Source organism: Protopterus annectens, chromosome 5.part0, assembly GCF_019279795.1.
Source record: "Protopterus annectens isolate FY-2018-M chromosome 5.part0, PAN1.0, whole genome shotgun sequence".
NCBI lineage: Eukaryota > Metazoa > Chordata > Ceratodontiformes > Protopteridae > Protopterus > Protopterus annectens.
The window spans coordinates 1,867,138,262-1,867,161,003 of NC_056735.1; the positions used below are offsets into that span (position 1 = coordinate 1,867,138,262).

Genomic DNA, 22,742 nt, shown 5'->3' on the forward strand with positions numbered 1-22,742 from the left:
CACTCCCAAAAATATATATTCCCAGCCACCTTTTTCCTGTCCATCTCACCTCCAACATTTGCAATCCACCTGAGGAAAAATTATTTGGAGTGTACTTGGGGTATAAAAATATCTATGTAAACACTTCCAGGCAAAGAATCCTATATCTTCTAGATTTTGTTGCATATTTGGGAGATGCACACATATCTCCCCATTGTCTCTTTGTGAATTGCTTATCCAGTCTGTCTTCCCAGTCATTTCTAAGCTCCTCTGATTGATTTGTTATAATTATCATGCAGTATTTTATATGCTTTACTAATTATTTCCTTTTTAATGCAGCTTCTGTTCTAGATTTTATGAAAAAATTCAGCCAGTGCTGGTCTTTCATTTAGGACTCCACTATTTATTTCTCTTCAATCCTTGATAGGGAAGGCAATCTCTAACCTGCAGGCCAAATAGGTTCTTGGCCTCTTCCCATTCTGTTACCTTTGCCTTTCTAGTTTTTGCTCCCAATACTTTGGTTCCTTTGCCAGTTTTCTCTAATGAATTCCAGCCCCCTTTTGCCTATTACCTGAATTTCTAACCACAGTCATCCCTATCGGCAGAATCTCTTTTCTCCATTCTCGTGCTGGTTTAGTTCTTAGAATACTCCCTGCTATTTTATGAGTATAATACTCTTGATTTTTGTTGTTCTCCTTAAGAGGCTGCATCCAAAATCCCAATCTCTCCTTATTTCTTGAGCCCCCCCCCCCCAGTATCATCGTCATCATCATTCCTTTCCACTTTGAATTATAGTTTTCTGCTTGTATTATGTATAAGAGCCTTAAATGTGTTGCTCTAAAATACCCCCTCAAATTGGGTAATCTTAGTCTGCCTTGTTCTTTTAGAAGAATCAGGTTACCCCTCTTGACCCTTGCTGTCTTCCCTTCCCATCACAGATAAAATCCTTCAACTCTTGTTTAGTTGCTATTAATAGCTTCTCGTCCGGTTGTTTCTCATTTTTTGTATTATCTTCTGTTTAGTCTCTTCCAACATATCCTTAGCTGTTTCAGAGTCGTTTCTAATCCATACTCCTAAATACTTCATTTTATCATGTCCCCATAAATGTGGATATTTGTTGGACCAATTCGTGTGTGGGTACATAATTTACTGCTATTGCGTTTGTTTTAGCTTCATTAATTTTGTATCCTGAGAAGATTTTAAACTGTCTTAAAATGTTCCACAACACTGTAAAGTCCCTTTCTGGTTTAGTCATGTATAAAATATCATCTGCAAACAGAGCCAGCTTTTCCTTACTACCAAACCAATTATATCCTTAGATTTCTGAGTCACTTATTTTCTTTGCCAGTAGTGGTTCTAAATATAATGTAAACAGCTAAGGGGAAAGCGGACAGCCCTGCTTGGTTCTTCTACTCAAGCAGAAGTTATCAAAGAGGACCCCACCCACTTTAATTTTCACCTCCGATCCCTCATATATACTCCTAATCAACCTTATAATTGTATAAGAGAAAGCAAATGCCTGCATTGCCCCTTTCCATGAAGTCCCTGACTAATCTGTCAAATGCTTTCTCTCATCAAGACCCACCAATAAAAATGGTATTTTCTTACATTCTGCTTCACTCTGGATCATTGTTCTGTTAATATTGTCAAATATTTGTCTCCCCTCCACAAAACCACACTGATCCATATCTATCAATTTTGGTATCACTTTTGCCATTCTTTTAGCCATTATAGACATAAGCACTTTATAGTCATGGTTTAGTATTGAATTGGGCTGTATGAAGCTGGATCTGAAGGAGTTTTACTCTCTTTAGGTATTACCTTTACCACCGCCTTCTTCCCGGATATTGGTACTTCTCCTCTTAAAATACTGTTTAACGGAGCCTTCCAGATCTTTGTTTTTTTCCCTCCTAGCTTCCAAACTTCCACAGGAATACCTGGGCAAAGTCATTTATGCCCAAAATTAGGGGCATATTTTAAGTCTTGCTTTTAAAACTTAGAAAGCTGCCAGAATAACTTTTTTTTGTTTTTATTAGCCTGCATCTTCTGAAGGATATAAAGTCAGAAATTCAAATCCCTATCATTATTTAGCAACATCAGTTCACAGTGATTTACCAGAAAACTACAAATTTTATGAAGAGGAGATAAAAATATGAGGCAGAAATCTAGACAGTTAAGAGTTATGCCAAAGGGGGAAGAATATAGGAAACAGAAATGTGAAAATTTTGTAAAAATTTGGTCAGTTGAAAGGTATGCCAGAGAGAGAAGGCACACATTTCTGTTCATGATTTTATCCTGGTGCTAAGAAAAAACAGGACCTGGAAGACCCATTATGGGCTTACCAAGACTAAAATTAAGGCTACATTTTCTAAAGGTACCATAGGGAAACAAAATTGCTACTGTGATACCCCTCCTGTGGGCCACTGATCAAGGAGCCTCAGTCCTCACCACTGACACAGATGGGGAATATACACTGGGGAAAAATACACACACACAGACACACGCACTTTTTTCAGGTGCAGCTGTCTGCACCAAGTAGTTTCCCTTAAGAGCACACAGGGAATGCATACTCCAGTCCTGGGACTGGGCTTCCTCTCCAGGCCCCACATCTGACTCCCCAGTTACCACTATAGAACTGAGTCCTTACCAGGATGTTCTAAGTCAAGTCCTCCACCACCCTCTTTGTGAAATCAGTGCTCTGTGTCCCTGTTCAAAGTAGCTGTCTCGCGCGCGCACACACACACACACACACACACACACACACACACACACACACACACACACACACTGCTGGCACAGCTTACCCAGTCTGTCTCCTCCACTCAAACAAAGGTAGATTTACTGCCACCAGAACACCTGAATCCAGTTACTTTAAGGCTCTTACCAGGGTACTCAATTGCAGTTAGTAAAATTAATACTTATCAAATGGTAGGGCTTAACCAAGCAGCAAGACCTTCAGGAATGTGGAGCCACAGTGCAACTAAATAAATGCATGCACTCTGAAAGGTTAAATGTTTTCTCAAAGACCAGCCAAAATGAAAGGTTTAGATATAAATAATAAAAAACATGAAAATAATGAATATTTAGTTATAGTAAACACCAGAGTTTCAATCACAGGAAATATAAAAAAAAACACAGATGGAAAGAATCAGACGGATACAGACAAAACAACATTTAGCTTATCTCACTATATTTTTCCAACTGACTGAAGAATTACCATTCCCTAGTTACTTATTAAAGCAAGGGAAGATGAAAATGGATGAGTGTCTTTTGTCAGGTCCAAAAACAGAATGTACTCCTCACATTTCTCACTAATATTCAAATACAATTTCAGTGCTGGCTACAGAATGACATCACATCTGGTCACCTGACTCTGTGGATGTTCATCGTGTTACCCTGCTGCAGTCATCACACTTGGGTTATCCTGCCGTCAGGCAGTCCTGCAGTCGGCCTGAGTTCCAAAGTCTTGGTCTGGCATCGGTTGTGGTCGCTTCTTCCCTGATGTCAGTGCGCCAGGGGTATATAAGGGGTATCCGACGCCATTTTCTTCAATCTTTCTTGCCGTGTGGTGCCCGAAGCAGAAGCATTTCGCAAGTGCCGGTTGGCCGACACCTGAGATTTTCTAATCGAATTTCAGTCCGAAGTCTTCAATAAAGCTAAGTACCCAATTGGGGAACCTTTTCTTGCCTCAGTCCGATGTCAGAAAAAGTTAACAATTGCATTTCTTGTGGGAAGCAAATACCTCATAAGGACTTCCATTCTTATTGTATTCCTTGCCTAGGCCTGGACCACGACGTCACAGGTTGTCTGTTTTGTGCTAGGTTTAATAAATGAACTATCAAACGCCGTTTTGACTTCGCACAATATTACTTTGGTAGGAAATTTAATTATATCATGCCATCGGAGCAGCCGACGACCGGCATGCATAAAAAAACGCAAGGATAAGGGCAAGCAGCCTAGGAACAAGCCAGACTCTGAGGCCTCTGCTGGGCCTGTCGCTGGTTCTCTGGTTTTCAATGAGGCGCCTACGCAGCCCCTGACGACCGCAGAATTGGAACCCCAGACAGCTGCGGATTCTCAAGCAGAGTGTACTAGGCCGTCGCAGCCATCTTCATTAGGCCCTTCCGACACCGGAGCAGGAGATCCCGGTGCAGTAGAAACACCTTCGGTTGCAGAAGGTGTCTTCAGACCGACTACACTCACCATTAAATCTTATGCTAAGCTTAAAACTCCATTAAAGCCAAAAAAGACTGTACATCAGTCTACAGTTCAAGGCCCCATGCCTAAGAAACAGATGCTTAAGATGGCTGAAGATTTGATTACCCTAATCAGGGGTTCCCATCCCCCTCCAGATAAGACCAAGACAAGAGGAGGATTATGCTTCCTCTGACCAGGTTTCAATTTCCTCAGATTCTTCTGAGGAACAGGATTACACTTTTCCCCCCTTATGAAGACTCTGATGCTGGAGACTCTATTCCCTCAGCATCTCCCCCTGAAGACTACTCCTTTGGGGAAACTTTACATACCATGAGGGAACATTTCCACTGGGAAGGCCAGGACTACTCTGATTCTAAGAAAAGGCTCCGAGAGTTCCTTTTACTACCCCAGCACAGACCACTTGCTATCCCTCCAGTTTTAGACATTGTGGATGATGTTTACTTGGAGTCTAGGCTAAATCCAGACTCTCTACCTCCTGCTCCAGCCAAACCAGACAGGTACTACAGAGTACCTGACTTACACAAATTCCTTTATAAAAGCCCTGTGGCTGACCCAGAAACAATTTCCTAGGGTCCCAAAGGGGCTAAAGCTTCTATGGCTAAAAATCCTGTGCCCTCTGAAAGGGATTCCAGAGCCCTAGATAGATGGGGAAAGAAGATATACACCTCAGCTACTCTGGCTATGAGAGCATTAAATTGTCAGTTTCACATGCTGAAATATCAGCAATTCCTAATGTCTCGGTTAAAACAAAAAATGAGCACACATTCTGAACAATCTGAATTCAAGGAAATGCAGGATCTGTTGCATGCAGCTGAACAGGTGGGCAAACATACTTTACAATGTGGATTTGATTCATTGGAAGCTTCCTGTAGAGCAGCTGTTACTGGGTCTGTCATACGTAGACATGCTTGGTTAAAAGAACAAACCCTACCTGATCATGTTAAAGCAAAATTATTGGATGCACCTTTACAGCAGGATGTATTATTTGGTGTCAAAGCAGAAGAGGTTTTAAAGAAAATTAAGGATAAGGCAAAGTCTATGCAGACGATCAAGGATTTTTTACAGGTACAACCCCCTCGTTTCAGCAGAAATTGGCCAACAAAAAACTGATCCTTTTCAGCTTCTGACAGATCACAGAGGGGCAAATACAGACGCCCAAGGGGCAGAGGTCAGTCACAAGGCCCTTACAAACCTCGCCAATGGGGTACTGCTACCCAGAAAGGAGGAGAAGACAGGCCCCAAGCTAGCAGAAGACAAACACAATGACTCAATCCTCAAACTACCAAGCAAATCTCTCTTGGCAGCTCCCTTGGGAGGAAAATTAGCACTTTTTGCAGACAACTGGCACATCATCACAAAAGACAAATGCGTCCTAGACATTGTCTCACAAGGATACAGATTCCACTTTCATACCTTGCCAAGGATAAAAGGAATGCCAAACCTGCCACCAAATCAAAGGGCAGAGGCACAAAAACAAATTACAGCTCTCATGGACATGAGAGCCATTCAACAGGTACCTACACAGGAGCAAGGACAAGGACTTCACTCAAGACTCTTTCTAGTCCCAAGAAAAGATAAAGCATGGAGACCCATTCTGAATCTTTCAATTCTGAACACCTATCTACAGGTACCAAAATTCAAGATGCTAACACTACAGCAGCTTCTTCCCATGCTGGGCAAGAATGCTTGGCTAGTAACGTTGGACCTCAAGGAGGCATACCTGCATGTCCCTATCAGACAAAATTGCAGAAGATACCTCCGCTTCATTGCAGGTTCAACCCATTATCAATTCTCTGCACTGCCCTTTGGCTTATCTACTGCACCCAGGGTCTTCACAAAATGCCTGGCACCAGTAATTGCATACTGCAGACAAAGAGGAATTCAAATATACCCATACCTGGACGACTGCATTATTCAAGCAGAAAGCAAGGACATTATTTTAAAGCATCTGGCATTTGTCAAACACCTTCTAAGTTGCCTAGGGTACACAGTAAACGAAAAGAAATCAAAACTAGTGCCCTCACAAAACATAATATTCCTGGGTGCCAGCTTGAATACAACGGCCCAGATGGCTTATCTCACGCCAGGCAAGCAACAACAGCTGACTCAATACTTCAAAATAATGGCAACAAAGACCCAACTCCCTGCAAGAAAAATTCTGCAGGCCTTGGGATTCATGAGATCTTGCATACTACTAATACCATTTGCAAAACTGCATATGAGGAAATTACAATGGTACCTGAAAAGCGTATGAACTCAGCACAGCCACAGCTTGGAAACAATGATACCACTCATTCCCTGCCTTCAACAGGAGTTTCTATGGTGGGCACAGGCATGTCACCTCAACAAGGGTCAGCCTTTCACCTTACCCACAGCCAGGCAAACTATGACAACAGATGCATCGGACTATGCCTGGGGAGCACATATGGCAGACCAGTGCATTCAGGGCAAATGGACTACAGATCAAAGGCATCTGCATATCAATCAAAAAGAAATGCTAGCAGTACAGAATGCCCTAACAGCTTTCAAGGACCTCTTACACCCAGGACAACTAATAATAAAGATGGACAATACCACAGTAATGTGGTACATAAACAAGCAAGGGGGCACACATTCCTACCCTCTATGCAGGCAAGCAATGACCTTGTGGAACACAGCACTGTCTTACCAGGTTCAATTACAAGCACAATTCCTGCCAGGAAAGAAAAACACATTGGCAGATGACCTAAGCAGAAACATCATGGATCCCCACGAGTGGAAACTAGATCCACAAGTATTTGCAATGATAACTCAAAAATGGGGATGCCCAGACATAGATCTGTTTGCCAACCCCCAAAACTACCAACTTCAATAATTTTGCACAAGGACATTCCATCCACAAGCTTGGAAAGTGGACGCCCTCTCATTCAGTTGGAAAACATTAACAGTGTATGCCTTTCCTCCACTGCCTCTTCTAGCAAAGGTACTGCTGAAAGTCAGATTAGAGAGGCCACAAATGATACTCATTGCACCAGAGTGGCCACTCCAGCACTGGTATCCAATTCTAAGGAACATGGCCCACGGCCCACCATGGATTTTACCTCAAATTCCTCACCTGCTCACCCAGCGAGACAATCAGATTCTACACTGCCAGCTAAAGACTTTAAACCTGGCTGAATGGCAAATTACCTAAACAACCAGCCAACACCTCTATCCAAAGCTGTTATGGATGTCATTCTGGAGGCCAGGAGGCCCAGCACCAGGAAAACCTATTCAGACAAATGGAAAAGATTTTGTGCCTGGAACCAGGCTAAAGGCCAAAATCCCCTTGATCCAAACATTCCTAAGATTCTACAATATTTAACTGAGATGTTGCACAAAGGACTTTCCTTTTCATCTATTAAGATCCACGCCTCAGCAATTTCAGCTCATTACAGCACGGATCCTCCTTTATTTTCACATCCACTCCTAAGACAGTACCTCAGAGGGGCTAAGAACTTAAGACCGCCCAGGAGAGCAACAACACCTACTTGGGATCTCAACTTTGTTCTGAAAAAGCTTACACTGCCGCCCTTTGAACCAGCTTTTTCAGCTGATTTAAAATTTCTTTCATGGAAAACTGCCCTGCTACTAGCAATAACTTCAGCTAGAAGAGTCTCAGAGCTACAGGCACTAATGGCAGTGGAGCCTTTCCTCATTTTTCATCGACAGAGTCTCTCTATGAACTACCCTTCCGTTATGCCAAAGGTGGTATCCAGTGTGGCCCTAAACCAAACCATTCTTTTGCCCACCTTTTTCCCAAATCCCCAGAACAAAGGAGAAAGACTCTTGCACTCTTTGGACATTCACAGGCAATTACGTTACTACTTGGATAAAACTAAGGCTTTCAGAAAATCTGACCAGCTCTTTGTATCCTATGCTGCAGGATCACAAGGAAAAGCTATCTCAAAACAGACCATTTCAAAATGGATAGGACATTGCATACGTTTCTGCTACACGCATCATGGGAAACCGGTACCTGCTAACATTAGGTCCCACTCCACCAGGGCTACAGCTACATCAGCAGCCTTTCTCAGGGGGGTGCCAGCCAAGGATATTCTGGAAGCTGCAACTTGGAGTTCAGTGCACACCTTCACCAAACACTATCACTTACCTCTATATTCTAAGACTAGAGCTGGTTTTGCCACTGCAGTTTTGCAGGGCCTACTAGCTTCTTCTAAGCCTGTTTAACTCCACCACCCATCCTTAGCTTTGGGATTCAACCCAAGTGTGATGACTGCAGCAGGGTAACATGATGAACATAGTACAGTTTTGTACCTACCATAAATGTAGATGTTCGAGTGTTCACCCTGCTGCAGTCCATGTTACCCTCCCTCCATCCCCTCTGAACTAGCTGGACTTATCTATACCATTCTATCCTATACAACCTCTGTGGTGTTTGCTTGTGCCTGAAGGTATTGTTTTATTTTTATATGTACTTTTTTATATAACAATATATATATATATATATATATATATATATATATATATATATATATATATATATATATATATATTGCCTACCTATTGGGGGTATCTGACATCTGGGGCAAGAAAAACTGAAGAAAATGGCGTCTGATGCCTAAATACCCCTGGCGCACTGACGTCAGGGAAGAAGCGACAGCAACCGACGCCGGCCCAAGACTTTGGAACTCAGGCCGACTGCGGGACTGCTTGACAGCAGGATAACCCAAGTGTGATGCCTGTAGCAGGGTGAACACTCAAACATCTACATTTATGGTAGGTACAAAACTGTACTTTCCCACACTATCCTCTCTCTAGAAACTGAGCTAGGAGCCGTCATAGTGCACACACAAAAACTTTAGCTAAGGTTTTATTACAGCATCTAGAGGCTGTAAAACAATTCCAGCACTCCAGCCCTTCCTGAAGAGACTAACAAGCCATTCTTTGGCTGCATTCAGACCTGTGAGATAAAATCTTTATGGCCTATACCAAATCATTTAATTTCAGGCTATTTTTCTTACAGTTAGCTGGAGTGAGCTTAGCCCCTTCCCTTCCAGTATTCCCTGTTAAAATATATACAATTCATCAGTTATAACAGTACAGTCTGATGTACATATACATTTGTTTCCTATCCAGCAGGACCCACTGCTGATAGATTTTTAACACAGGCAACTTTACAAAAACATTTTTAACACTAGCATCTATACAAATCAGTTTGACATACAAATGACATATAATTCTTTACAAAACCTCAGCTAGTTATGCTGGCATGTGTTGCACATGTAGTGCCCTACTTCTGCTGGCACACCTGGCACTACCGCACATTGTAGCATCTCTCCTCCTTTGAAGACTCGAGCTAATTTTTCAGTTGACCATGGAGAAACGTTACTAGATAGAAATGAGCCTGTCTGGGAACACATTAACCCATACCCTATCTTGACAGCCCATCTGCATTGGCATTACTGACCCTGCCATGGTCCTGCACTGACATGTCATATGCTTGCAACCCTAGGCTCCACCTTAATAACTTGGCATTTTGCTGGCTGGCTCAGTGTAGCAATGTTAAGGGATTGTGGCCTGTAACCACAGTGAATTTCCTTCTGTATAGATAGGGCTGAAGTTTGTGCAGTGCCTATACTATGGCTAGACTTTCTTTTTCTACAGCTACCTAACATTCTTCCCTGGGTTAGTCTACTGCTCAGATATACAACACGATGCTCTTCTCCCCTCTGAGGAAATCTGGCTAAGTATAGCCTCACCCCATGCTTAGAAGCATCCACCTGCACAACAATTTTTTTGCTATAATCTGGACTGGCTAGCACAGGGGGTCCTCCCAAAGCCCCTTTAAGCTTTAGGAATACCTATTCGCAGGCTGGAGTTCACACAACATTACCTGGCCTGTTTTTCCTCATCAGATTTGTGAGGGGAGCAGCTATTGTACTATAAGTGAGAACGAACCTTCTGTAGTACCTGTTGTCCCCAATAATGCCATTACCTGCTTTTTGGTAACAGGCTTAGGCCATGACCGAATAGTTTCCAATTTGGCAGGTTTTGGCCTGATCTAACCACTCCCCACTCTATGTCCCAGGTAGGAGAACTCTGCCTTACCCACCTGACACTTTACTGGGCTTAATGGTCAACCCTGCTTTTTGCAGTCTGCCAAGGACCTCCCTGACATGCCGAAGGTGCTCTTGCTAAGAATGGTTGTAGATGGTAATATCGTCCAGGTAAACAATGGCCTAATCTCCTGATGTTCTTCGTGTTTCACTGTTGCAGTCATCACATTTGGGTTATCTGCTTGCAGTAACCCTCATTCGGCCTGATTAACAAAGTCTTGGGTCCTGCGTCGGTTGCTGTCTCTTCTTCCATGACGTCAGGTCATCAGGGGTATAAAACATGCAGCCGACGCCATTACATCAGTCTTTCTTGCCGTGCGGTGCCTGAAGCAGAAGCAGATCTCAAGTGCCGGTCGGCCGACTCTTGAAATTTTCATTTTCGAGTTTCAGAACTGAAGTCTTCAACTAAAAGCTAAGTACCCCGTTGTGGAAACTTTTTCTTGCTCTAAACCGATGTCAGTAAAAGTAAATAATTGCATTACTTGTGGAAAGCAAATACCTCATAAAGTTTTTCATTCGTACTGTATTCCTTGCCTAGGTCTTGACCACAACGTACCTAGCTGTCAGTTTTGTGCCTTATTTAAACCACAAATTATCCGTAGTGTGTATATTTTCGCTTCTAAATATTTTGGTGCTCTGTTCAATTATCCTGATATGTCTTCGGTAAGACATCCGACTACCGACATTCCAAAAAAACGCAAAGATGAAGACAGAGACAAGCCGCCTAGGTCCAAAGCTGCCGATGACGCTTCTCCAAAGCCAGTCGCCAGTTCGCCGGTACTCAGTGAGGCGCTTTTGCAGCCCCTGATACCCACTACTTCAGATTCGCAGGCCTCTACTGAGACCAATTTGGAGTCTAGTAATGCCGCGAGATGCTTCAACTGTGGAACCTGTGGATGTCTCTACCTTGCATGGGTCCTGAGCCACTGTGCAGGCACCGGCTTCTGAAGGTGTTTTCAGGCATACTGACTTGCGTACTAAACCGGCGCCATCTTCTTCTTCTTCCAGGCCTAAAACTCGAACCATGCCTAGAAAACTGACGGCCAGACCGCATGGTCAGGCCTCTATGCCTAAAAAACAAATAAGAATGGCTGAAGACCTTATTACTTTAATCAGGAGAAGTCAGCCTTCTCCCTCCAAGAGACCTTGGACTGAGTTTGCTTATGATACGTCTGACCAGGATTCTGAATATTCTGTTTCCTCTGATGACCAGGATTTACCCTTATCTACCTATCAGGATTCTGATGCTGAGGACTCCATTCCCTCTGCTTCTCCCCGAGAGGATTTCTCGTTTGGTGAAACCTTGCATACTCTCAGGGAGCATTTTTTTTGGGAAAGTCAGGATTTATCTGATTCTAAAAAGAGGCTTAGGGATCTCTTACTCCTGCCCCAGCACAGGCCTTTAGTCAAACCTCCTGTACTAGACATTGTTGATGATGAATAGATTTCAGAATCTAGCTTCGCCCCTGACTCTTTACCTCCTGCTCCCAGAAAACTTGATAGATATTATAGGGTCCCTGACTCTCACAAGTTCCTTTTTAAAAATCCTACTGCGGATCCTGAGACCATTTCACAGGGACCCAAGAGCATTAAAGTCACTACTGACAAAAATCCTACCCCCTGTGATAGAGACTCCAGGGCGCTGGATAGATGGGGTAAGAAGGTATACACTTCTGCAACTTTGGCCATTAGCACCTTAAACTGCCAGTTGCATATGTTAAAGTATCAGCAGCATATTATTGGATTGCTTAAACAGAAAATGATGATTCCTGATTTGTGCTGAAAAACAAGGATTTACAGGGTTTACTGCATTCAGCTGAGCAAGTTGGAAAACCTAGTTTGCAGTGTGGTTTTGATTCACTAGAGGCATCTTGCAGGGCTGTTGTAACTGGGTCTGTACTTAGAAGGCATGCTTGGCTTAAAGAGCAATCCTTGCCAGATCATGTTAAAGCCAAATTACTGGATGCTTCCTTAAACCAGGACCACCTGTTTGGCAACAAGGCAGGAGAAGTTCTTAAAAAGATGGAGGAAAAAGCTAAATCTATGCAAACTGTTAAAGATTTTTTTACAAGTACAACCTCCAAGGTTTAGTAGGCATTGGCCTTCCAAGAATTGGTCCTGTCCTGCCTCTTCCAGACCTTCTCAGTCCAAACCCAAATCCAGCAGAGCTCCCAGGCTTCAGTCCCAGGATAGGCACAGGACTAAGCAGTGGGGGGCCTCCACGTCCAAATCTGGGAGTAATAAAACTCCCCCTTATGGTAAACTGTCTCAATGACTTATTTTTAAAACTTCCAAGCACTTCTCAACTGACTGCCCCTTTGGGGAGGAAAAATTGCTCTTCATGCAAAGAACTGGGAACTCATTACCCAGGACAAATGGGTTTTAAATATAGTATCCCAGGGATACAGATTTCACTTCCACACGTTACCAACACCAAGCAGGTGGCCAGATGTACCCCCAAATCAGTGGGCAGAGGCCCAAAAGCAAGTACTTTCTGTCTTAAGCTTGGGGGCAATTCAGTTGGTACCAGAAGAGGAAAAGGGACAAGGTTTCTACCCGAGACTTTTCCTGGTACTCAAAGGATAATTCATGGCGTCCTATTGTGGACCTGTCTACTCTAAACACCTTTTTGGTGATTCCAAAATTCAGGATGCTGACTCTTCACCAGTATCTCCCTATGCTAGGCAAAGACGCCTGGTCGGCAACACTAGATTTAAAGGAAGCATACCTGCACATCCCAATCAGGGAATCTTGCAGAAGATACCTACGCTTCAAAGCAGGCTACACACGCTATCAGTTCTCTGCACTGCCCTTGGGCTTATCTACTGCGCCCAGGGTGTTCACAAAGTGCCTAACTCCAGTCATTGCATTTTGCAGGCAAAGAAATATTCAAATATACCCATACCTGGACGATTGTCTAATTCAGGCAGAAAGCCAGTATATACTTTTGAATCATGTGGCCTTTGTACAAAGGGTGCTAACTTGTCTGGGGTACACCATAAACGAAAATAAATCACATCTGGTACCCTGTCAACAAATTATATTTCTGGGAGCAAGCCTGAATACAACTTCCCAGATGGCTTTCCTCACACCAGAGAAACAAATTCATTTGACAACCTACTTCAAACAAGTGGCCACAAAAACCCTGCTATATCTGCAAGGCAAATTCTACAAGCATTAGGGTTCATGGCCTCCTGCATTCTTCTAATTCCATATGCAAGACTGCATATGAGGAAACTACAATGATATCTAAAATGTCTATGGTGTCAACATTCTCAGGATCTAGAAGCAATAATTCCTGTCATACCTTGCCTATACCTTGAGTTGGTTTGGTGGGCAGAGGCCTGCCACCAAAACAAGGGACTACCATTCACACTACCCCCTGCCGCCCAAACCCTAACAACAGATGCATCAGACTATGCATGGGGGGCTCACCTGGCAGGCAAGTGCATTCAGGGAAAATGGAACTCAAGTCAAATGCACCTGCATATCAATCAAAAAGAAATGTTAGCTGTACAGAATGCTTTGACAGCCTTCAAGGACCACATTCGTCCAGGACAATTAATGGTAAAGATGGACAAAACCACTGTTATGTGGTACATAACACATTCTTACCCCCTCTGCAGACTAGCCGTGGCATTGTGGAACACAGCCCTGAGCTACCAAGTGCATCTACAAGCTCAATTCCTGCCAGGAAAACTAAACACACTGGCAGATGAACTAAGCAGAAGCCTCATGGACCCACACGTGTGGAAACTGGAACCAAGGATTTTCAACATGTTGACAAGCAAGTGGGGAGCCCAGATATAGACCTGTTTGCCTCCCCCCAGAACTATCAGTTGGAAAAATTTTGCTCAAGGACTCCCCACAAACAAGCTTGGAAAGTGGATGCTCTGTCCTTAAGCTGAGAAAACCTATCAGTTTATGCCTTTCCTCCTCTGCCTCTGCTCTCCAAAGTGCTACTAAAGATCAAACAAGACAGGTCAAGGACAATTTTGATTGCACCAGACTGGCCCCGCCAACATTGGTACCCCCTCTTGCGCAGTGTGTCACTGTTGGCCCCATGGCACCTGCCACAGACTTCTACCCTATTGTCTCAGCAGGACAACCAGATTCTGCACCCTCAGCTTCTCACACTGAACCTAGCAGCATGGCTAATTACCTAATCTCTCCTTTACCATCCCTCAGTAAACCAGTGATGAATATCATTTTAGAGGCAAGGAGGCCTAGTACTAGAAAATCTTATGCTGAAATATTGAAAAGATTCTGTGCCTGGACCCATTCTCAAGGGATGAGCACAGCAGTGCCTAATTTACCTCAGATTTTACAATACTTAACTGAGATGCTTCACAAGGGCCTGTCTTTCTCCTCCATCAAAATTCACACCTTGGCTATTTCAGCTCATTATAACACAGAACCTCCCCTCTTCTCTCATCCACTGTTCAAGCAGTTCCTCAGAGGGCCCAAAAATTTACGGCCACCCAGGAGAGCTGCAACTCCAGCCTGGGACCTTAACTTTGTATTGAAGAAACTCCCTCTTCCTCCTTTCGAGCCAGCTGCTACTGCAGACTTAAAATTCCTTTCTTGGAAAACAGCTTTCCTTTTAGCAATCAGTTCAGCAAGAAAGGGTATCTGAATTACAGGCCCTTATAGCAGTGGAGCCTTTCATCATCTTTCTTGCAGACAGGGTGTCCCTCAGGACTAATCCCTCCTTCATGCCCAAGGTGGTATCCAGTGTGGCCCTTAATCAATCCATTAATTTGCCAACCTTCTTTCCTAATCCACAGAATAAAGCGGAACGGATACTGCAGTCCTTAGATGTGCACAGACGACTTAGATTCTACTTGGACAGGACTAAACCTCAAAGGAAATCTGAACAACTGCTGGTGGCATTTGCTGCAAGGCAGAGGGGAAGGCTATTTCAAAGCAAACCATTTCCAAGTGGGTTGGCCATTACATTCATTTCTGCTACAAGCACCATGGAAAACCTATCCCACATGGGATCAGACCCCACTCAACCAGGGCTGCACCTACCTCTGCAGCCTTTCTCTGAGGCATCCCTACCAGGGACATCCTAGAAGCTGTTACCTGGAGTTCTATACAAACTTTCACCAAGCATTACCATCTGCCAATTTTCTCTAAATCCAGAGCTGGCTTTGCCACTGCAGTCTTGCAGGGCCTTATAGCTGGTCCTAATGCTAAATTCCTCCTCCCATCCTTAGCCTTGGGAATCTACCCAAATGTGATGACTGCAACAGTGAAACACGAAGAACATAGTATAGTTGTGTACACGTAACATAAGTGTAGATGTTCGAGTGTATTCACTTTAGCAGTCCTGGTTACACTCCCTCCAGCCCCCTTACTTTTTTGGCTATACCTCTACTCTCCTTTACTATGCTCAAAAGCTTTTTCGTGTATTTGCTTTTTTGTTGGAGGTATAACCTTGTTTATTTATAGATTTAATTGCTTCCCATTGGGGGGCACCTGACATCTGGGGCAAGAAAAACATATGTAATGAAGTCGGCTGCATGTTTTATACTCCTGACAACCTGACTTCACGGAAAAAGGGACAGCAACTGACACAGGACCCAAGACTTTGTTAGTCAGGCCGACTGAGGGCTATTGCAAACAGATAACCCAAATGTGATGACTGTAACAGTGAATACACTCGAACATCTGCATTTATGGTAAGTGTACACAACTGTACTTTCCTGCTAGTATACGATGTACCACCCTCTGGAAGGTCACTGGGGCATTTTTCATCCCAAAGGCATTTTCATGAACTTGTATAATCCAAAAGGAGTCACAAAGGCTGACCACTTTCTAGTGGTGGTAGTCAAGGTACCTGCCAGTAGCCCTTCGTCAGATACTTACCCCACCCAACTGCTCTAAGGCTTCGTCTGTCATAGGCATGGGGTGAGCATCTGATTCTGTGTGACTGTTTAGTTTTCCATAGTCCACACAGAATCTGGTTCTGCCATGCCTCTTGGGTACCAGCACCACTGGGGAGGCCCAGGGACTGTCGGACTCCTGGATTACTCCCAGTTCTAACATTTCCTGTACCTCCTCCCTCAGAGTCTGTCCGACTCTCTAATGCACCCTGTAAGGGGACTGCTTCATAGGTCTTTGGGTCCTATATCCACATGGTGCTACAACAGGTGAGTGCACTCGGGTTTCCCAGTGAACATGTCCCCAAACTCCTGTAACACTGCTTGGATATCTTGAACCTGGGTAGGGGATAGCCGCTGGGACATTGCTACACCTTCCACTGAGGTGTTAGTCTGAGCCTCACTGAGATCAGTCTCCAGATCCCCCTCAGCCTCTTCCTGCCGCTCACGCATATACTCAGCACAAGGGCCTCCCTATCATGGTAAGGCTTCATCATATTAACATGGTACAGTTTGTGCCCCTGCCTCCTTCATAGGAGTTTTACCATAGAGTTAAAATCACTGATCTTTCTTACCACTTTGAAGTGTCTTTCCCAAGCTGCCTGCAGCTTATTGTGTGGCAGGAATGAGCATCACAACCTGCTGTCCCACAACATACTCCTGAGCTTGAGAATTAGTCATACCAGACCTTTTTCTGCTGTTGGGCTCCTGCAGTGTTCTCCTGGGCCAAGCCCATGAGCTCCTTAAGCCTTGTCCTGAAGTTAAGGACTTATGCCACAACAGACTCCTTGTGGGATTCGTACTCACTCTCCCACTCATCATGAATCAAATCCACATCTCACCCTGTGCCCATACAGTAACTCGAAGTTCAAACAGCAGATGGGGCAAATCTTTGTCCCACTCTCTCTTAAACTGGTCTGCAAATGCTCTTAGCATTGTGTTCCATGTATGTAGAGTTTAACCTCTCCTTAAGACCATTAGCCTGGGGGTGGTAGGGGGTAGTCTTTAGGTGCTTCACCCCACGGTGCTCATAGAGACAAGCCAGCAGGTCTGACATGAAATTGGCACCTCTGTCAGTCAGTATTTCTCTTGGAAAATTTACCCTGCTGAAAATCTCTAACAAAGCATTTGCCACCTTTCCTGCCTCGATGGAGGATAGAGCCACCACCTCAGGGTATCTAGTAGCGTAATCTACTTCCATTAGGATATATGTTTTCCCTGTAGAACTTGGATTACTCAGAGGCCCTACAGTATCGATAGCTACCCTCTGAAATGGCTCCTCAGTCAAAGGCAAAGGCATCAAACTGGCTTTGACCTTGTCTCCTGCCTGGCCTACTTTTTTGGCACTGCTCACAGGTTCTGCAGTACCCTATTACATCCCTTGCAATCCCAGGCCAATAAAAGTTCTGAAAAATATATCTCTGGATACGCTTTATGCCCGTAAGACCTGGAAAAGGGACATCATGGGCTATGGCTAGAAGTGCCAGATGGTAGGATCTGGTCACTACCAACTGCTGCACTACCTCACCCACTAGTCCTCCCTCAGGGGTCCACTGTCTGAACAGTAACGGTTTGTTCCAGTATAGAGACGCTTCTTTTCCTTGAGAAGCAGGTGCTTCCGTAGCTACCCCCCTCAAGCCTTGTAATGTTGGACACAAGAACTGAGCCTGTCTCAGCTCTACTTTTGTGACCCTTCCCAGGTCCTCTTCCACAGGAAGTCTGTTATCTTCTGACAGTGGTGCCTCATTGTCAGCTTGGGTGCTACCACTCACCTCTGCCCTTGGAGTCACCCTGTTCAAGGGGACATCAATACCTATAAGCAGCTGTGGCTCACCTTCAGGCTCACTGCTGCAGGGTAACTCCCTGAAGTAGCCACATCACCCTCCCCGGCTTCAGGAGTGTGGGGTCTGTCTGGGTCTCTCCCAGGCTACCAGATCCACATACCTGTCTCCAAGTCTGAATGCATGTAACTAAATGCACACAAGGTATTGCATTATAAAAGTCATTCTCTATTAACACATCTGCAGGGATATCCTTAAACAAACCTACTTGCTTGCTTCCTTTTCCACCCTCCCCGTCAAGGTGAACCCTGGCCATAGGTATTTGGAATGGGGTCTCTCCTAAAGCTCTGGCTGGAATGGGCTGCCAAAGCATGTGCTGCTCCTCTTTAAGTACTGCAGGCTTCACAATGGTTATGTCAGAGGCTGTTTTAGTGGCCTTTTTTCCATCCACTGTGATAGGATACAACCTTTGGTAATAGTTTGGTACCCCTGTTGTCTCCAGACAACTTACCACAACATACTTTTATTCCCACTTGCTGGCTCCCTCACTTTTTGTTCCCCGCTGTGCTTCAGTGGATGTTTATATGCTACTTGGTCCCTTTGGTTACATATAAAACATCTAAACTCTGATCCTGGCCATGTACCTGAACTAGTGGCTTCCCCTTTTACTGGTGGACTCTGGGTGGGTTAGATTGCCCACCATGCATTGCCTTGTATCCATGTGCTGCACTGGGTATCCCCTTCTTGTGCAGTGGTGCCCTGCTTGCCAAGTAGAAACCCCCTTTTCTCCCCAGCTTATCTACAGAGTTACACTTCCCCATCTGCTAGCCAGATTGTCATGTCCTCAGGCAAAGTGCTAAGGGCTTTCTCCCTCAGCAAAAAGTCTGCTAGCCTTTCAAAAGTGGTGACCTGACACCCACTCACCCACCAGTGAAAATAAGTGCTTAGCTCAGCAATATAATCACATACAGTTTCATCTGCCTTATGTTTGTACTCCTGAAATATTTTCTGTAAGCTTCAGATGTTAACCTAAAACATTGCAGCAAACATTTATACTGTGTAACCTTGTCATAATTTAAATAGACAATTTAGAAACAGGTGTTGCAGCTTTACTATGGAGTAAGGGGGTCAGGAACGGTACCGAGAGCCCTTGGTCATCATCATACTTTTTATAAACTGGTGAATAACACTATCAAAATTATTACCTTCTATATATTGTGGAAGAAATTAGTTGACTTTGTTGCTTCTGGGATTTGGTTATTCCCTTCCCGTTACCTCCATGTTCTTGTCAAAGAGTTAGCATGCCCTGCTCATGCTGATGCTGCTTTTGATTTTGTTCGGCCTCCAGATGCCGCAATTTTTCTGCCGATTCTAATTCCTTGGGTTTTGACTCCAGTTCAAGTCTAACTCCAGCTGGGTTTTTAAGTCCCCTGAGGAAATGGTGAACAGTCCTGTTTCTGAGGGCTGCACATCACCATCACCAGACTGGTTGTCTTCCTGGCTGCTGGTCTGTGCTGTAGCTGCAACTAAGGCTGAAATAATTTCTTCTTTAGTTAGGTTGGCATGCACCAGTCCTTTAGATTTGCGCACCTTAGCCAACTGGTTCACTGTCAGCTTGCCATAATCCTTAGCTGACATCTTTGCCTGCTTTCCCTTACTAAAGAAAAATAAATTAATAATTAAAGTATTTTGAAACTGTTTACCTTGTGGTTGCTGAGAGTACACACAGCTTTAATGACAACTGCTTACAGGCTACAGAAGTTCAGTTAATATCCACGTTGCTGCTCATCAGTATGTGACGTCTTTCCTCTGGGCCATTGATTATGGAGCCTCAGTTCTCACCACCGACACCGATGGGAAATGTACACTGTGGGAAAAAAACACACACACACACTTTTCAGATGCAGCTCTCTGCACCAAGTACAGTTTCCCTTAAGAGCACACAGGGAATGCAAACTCCAGTCCAGCTCCCACGTAATAACTATAGAACTGGCTCCTAAGCCGGCTTTTCCAAGCCAAGTCCTCCACCACCATCTCTGAAGTCAGTGCTCTGTGTCCCTGTTCAAAGTAGCTGTCACACACACTCTTTTGAGATTTGATTTTCACACACGCACACAGCTTTACCTACTCTTGTCATCTCCACCCATAAGGGTAGATTTACTGCCACCAGTACACCAGAAGCCAGCTCCTTACTAGGGCACTCAATTACACTTGGTAAAATTAATACTTCTCAAGTGGTAGTGTTTAACCAAGCAGCAAGGCTTTCAGGAATGTGGAGCCACAGTGCCACTAAATAAATATAAGTACTCTCAAAGATTAAATATTTTCAAAAAAAGCCACAATTAAAGGTTAGATATATTTAATAAATAATAAAAAAAACATGAAAGTACTGAATATATTTACAGTAAACACCAGAGTTTCGGCCATAAGAAATATAAAAAAAATGACACAAATGAAAAGACTCAGGAAAGTGCATAAAAACATTTAGTTAATCTCACTATATGTTTTCTGACTGACTGAAGAATTACTGTTCCCTATTAACTTACTAAAGCAAGACAAGATGAAAATGGACGATTGTTTGTTGTCATGTCCAAAAACAGAATGCACATGCCACATCTCTCACTAGTATTCAAATACATTTCAGTGCTGCTACAGAATGACATCACATCTGGTCACCTGAGTATTTGGTTCCCACACTACCCTCTCACTAAAAACTGAGCCAGGATCTGGCACTGATGTGTCACAGTAATTACACACAACTTCATCTAAGGTTTATTACAGTATCTGGAAACTATAAAACAATTCCAGCACTTCGACCCTTCCTGCAGAGACTAACGAGCCGTTCTCTGGCTGCATTCAGACCTGTGAGATAAAATCCTTATGCCCTAAACTAAGTCATTTAATTTCAGGCTATTTTTGTTAAGATTAGCTGGGCTGAGCTTAACTCCTTCCCTTCCAGTATTTTCTGTTAAAACATGTACTTTTCATCAGTTGCAACAGTACAGTCTGACATACATGTGTATTTCTTTTCTGTCCAGCAGGACCCACTGTTGATACAATTTTAACACAAGCAACTTTGCAGACACATTTTTAACAGAAGCATCTGTACAAAAATCAGTTTGATGTTCCAGTGAGATACAATTCTTTACAAAACTTTGGCTAGCTGTGCTGGCATATGTTACACATGCACTGCCCTACTCCTGCTGGCACTACCTCACATCATGGCAGTTGCATTGAAGTTTGGTATTCTAAAGGATTCATGCTGCAAGGTGTCTTTTAGTGCTGGACATTTTTATGGAGCAAGTATAAGACTGTTTACATAATAAGTTGTGAAAAAATTTATAAAAATTAAATTTATTATAACATTATATTGTCACAGCTGGTGAAGTGGATGGGGTTTCTGGTGAGATGTTATGGCTTCTGTAGTGTTCCTGTACCATAAAATTGTTGAAAAACAATGGGCTTACAGACTCCTGCAGATGTGAGTAAGGTATTGATTAATATTGCATTTTGTCTTATGTTGTGGTTTTGGTGTTTTGCTGGATGCAGCGCTGCTTTTGAAATGTAACACTGCTGAAGGTTTAGAATTAAAGACTTTTGATTAGTTTGTGCAGCTAATAAGTACTTCATTTTTTCAGGTTGTTTCCAGTATATTTTTTTTATTTTGTTTAAATTATAATCAAGTTATCTAGCCAATGCTTTGAATAGTTTTCACCAATGAACCTAGCATTCATTTATGCAGCATTGAAAATTGTGTAGAGAATGACTGGTAATGTGGTTATAAAAGAATGTAAATTAAGAATGGTTAGTAGACACTTTCAGGGCAGTGAGCATGTTCTTGACACTGCTGAGACACAGCTGCTAGTTTTGTACCATCAGGGTACAAAACATAGGGTTCACTTACAGATTACAGGATGCAAATTTGTGCACAAGTCTTGAAAACTGCTATTAGCCTTACGTAGAGAAGCAGCCATAGACTGTCAGTGCAAGACTTCAGTTTTAGTCATGGAATGTGTATTTTATGGACTTCAACAGAAAATGGCTTTTGTCCATTTTTAGATATTTTTTCACCATAATCTATGGCCATTTGTGTATACAGCCCTTGCAATATCTCTGCGAATCCTATTTTATCCTGGTTTGCATTTTAATGTATTCTAATGAAGAAAGTGAAGTCTTCAGTGCTGGTTACACTGTAGGAAATACTTCACTTTTATTACTTCTTGTCTTCTGAGGTAAACCATAGACTTACTTTGCATGTATGCATCTAATTTGTCTTAATGGGGTATCCAGTTTCAAAATACAAAGTCTAGAGTTTGTGGCTACAGTGCTCATTTGTCACATTTGGATTTCTGAAGAAGACACTGTGTTCTTGTTGAGTTATGTAGAACGTTTGTTTTTGTGCTGTATACTGTAAAGCTGATCTTTATTTTTGAGTAAAGTTGATCATTCTGATAAGATTGCAAGTTACCTTTCAAATTATTTTTTTTTTTAAATAGGGGAAATGTTATTAAACTTGGGAAGACTAGATGAAGCTGCTAATGTATACAGACAACTGATTGATCGAAATGCTGAAAACTGGCCATATTATGAAGGCTTGGAAAAGGCTCTTCAGCCCAGTAAGCAGTTCATGTAATGTTTGTTATATATATGTGATATTTCTTATACCTACATTATTGTAATAAATTGCATTATCATTTTATTGTATCGAGAGCACTTAGACTTAACAGAAGTGTTAATTTTCTACTAGTCTTCTTCTTCTTGCAGTTAGGAAATGTTTT

At 43.1% G+C, this 22,742-nt stretch overlaps 1 protein-coding gene across 1 annotated transcript in view; it reads left to right on the forward strand.

Annotated features, from left to right (window-relative positions):
- The window catches only part of NAA16 (N-alpha-acetyltransferase 16, NatA auxiliary subunit), a 2,694,704-nt gene that overhangs the window by 678,458 nt on the left and 1,993,504 nt on the right, over positions 1-22,742 (forward strand). Inside the window, exon 7 of the mRNA XM_044071699.1 lies at positions 22,461-22,580. Coding sequence (XP_043927634.1) covers positions 22,461-22,580 — 120 coding nt within the window. The remainder of the gene's footprint in view (positions 1-22,460; positions 22,581-22,742) is intronic.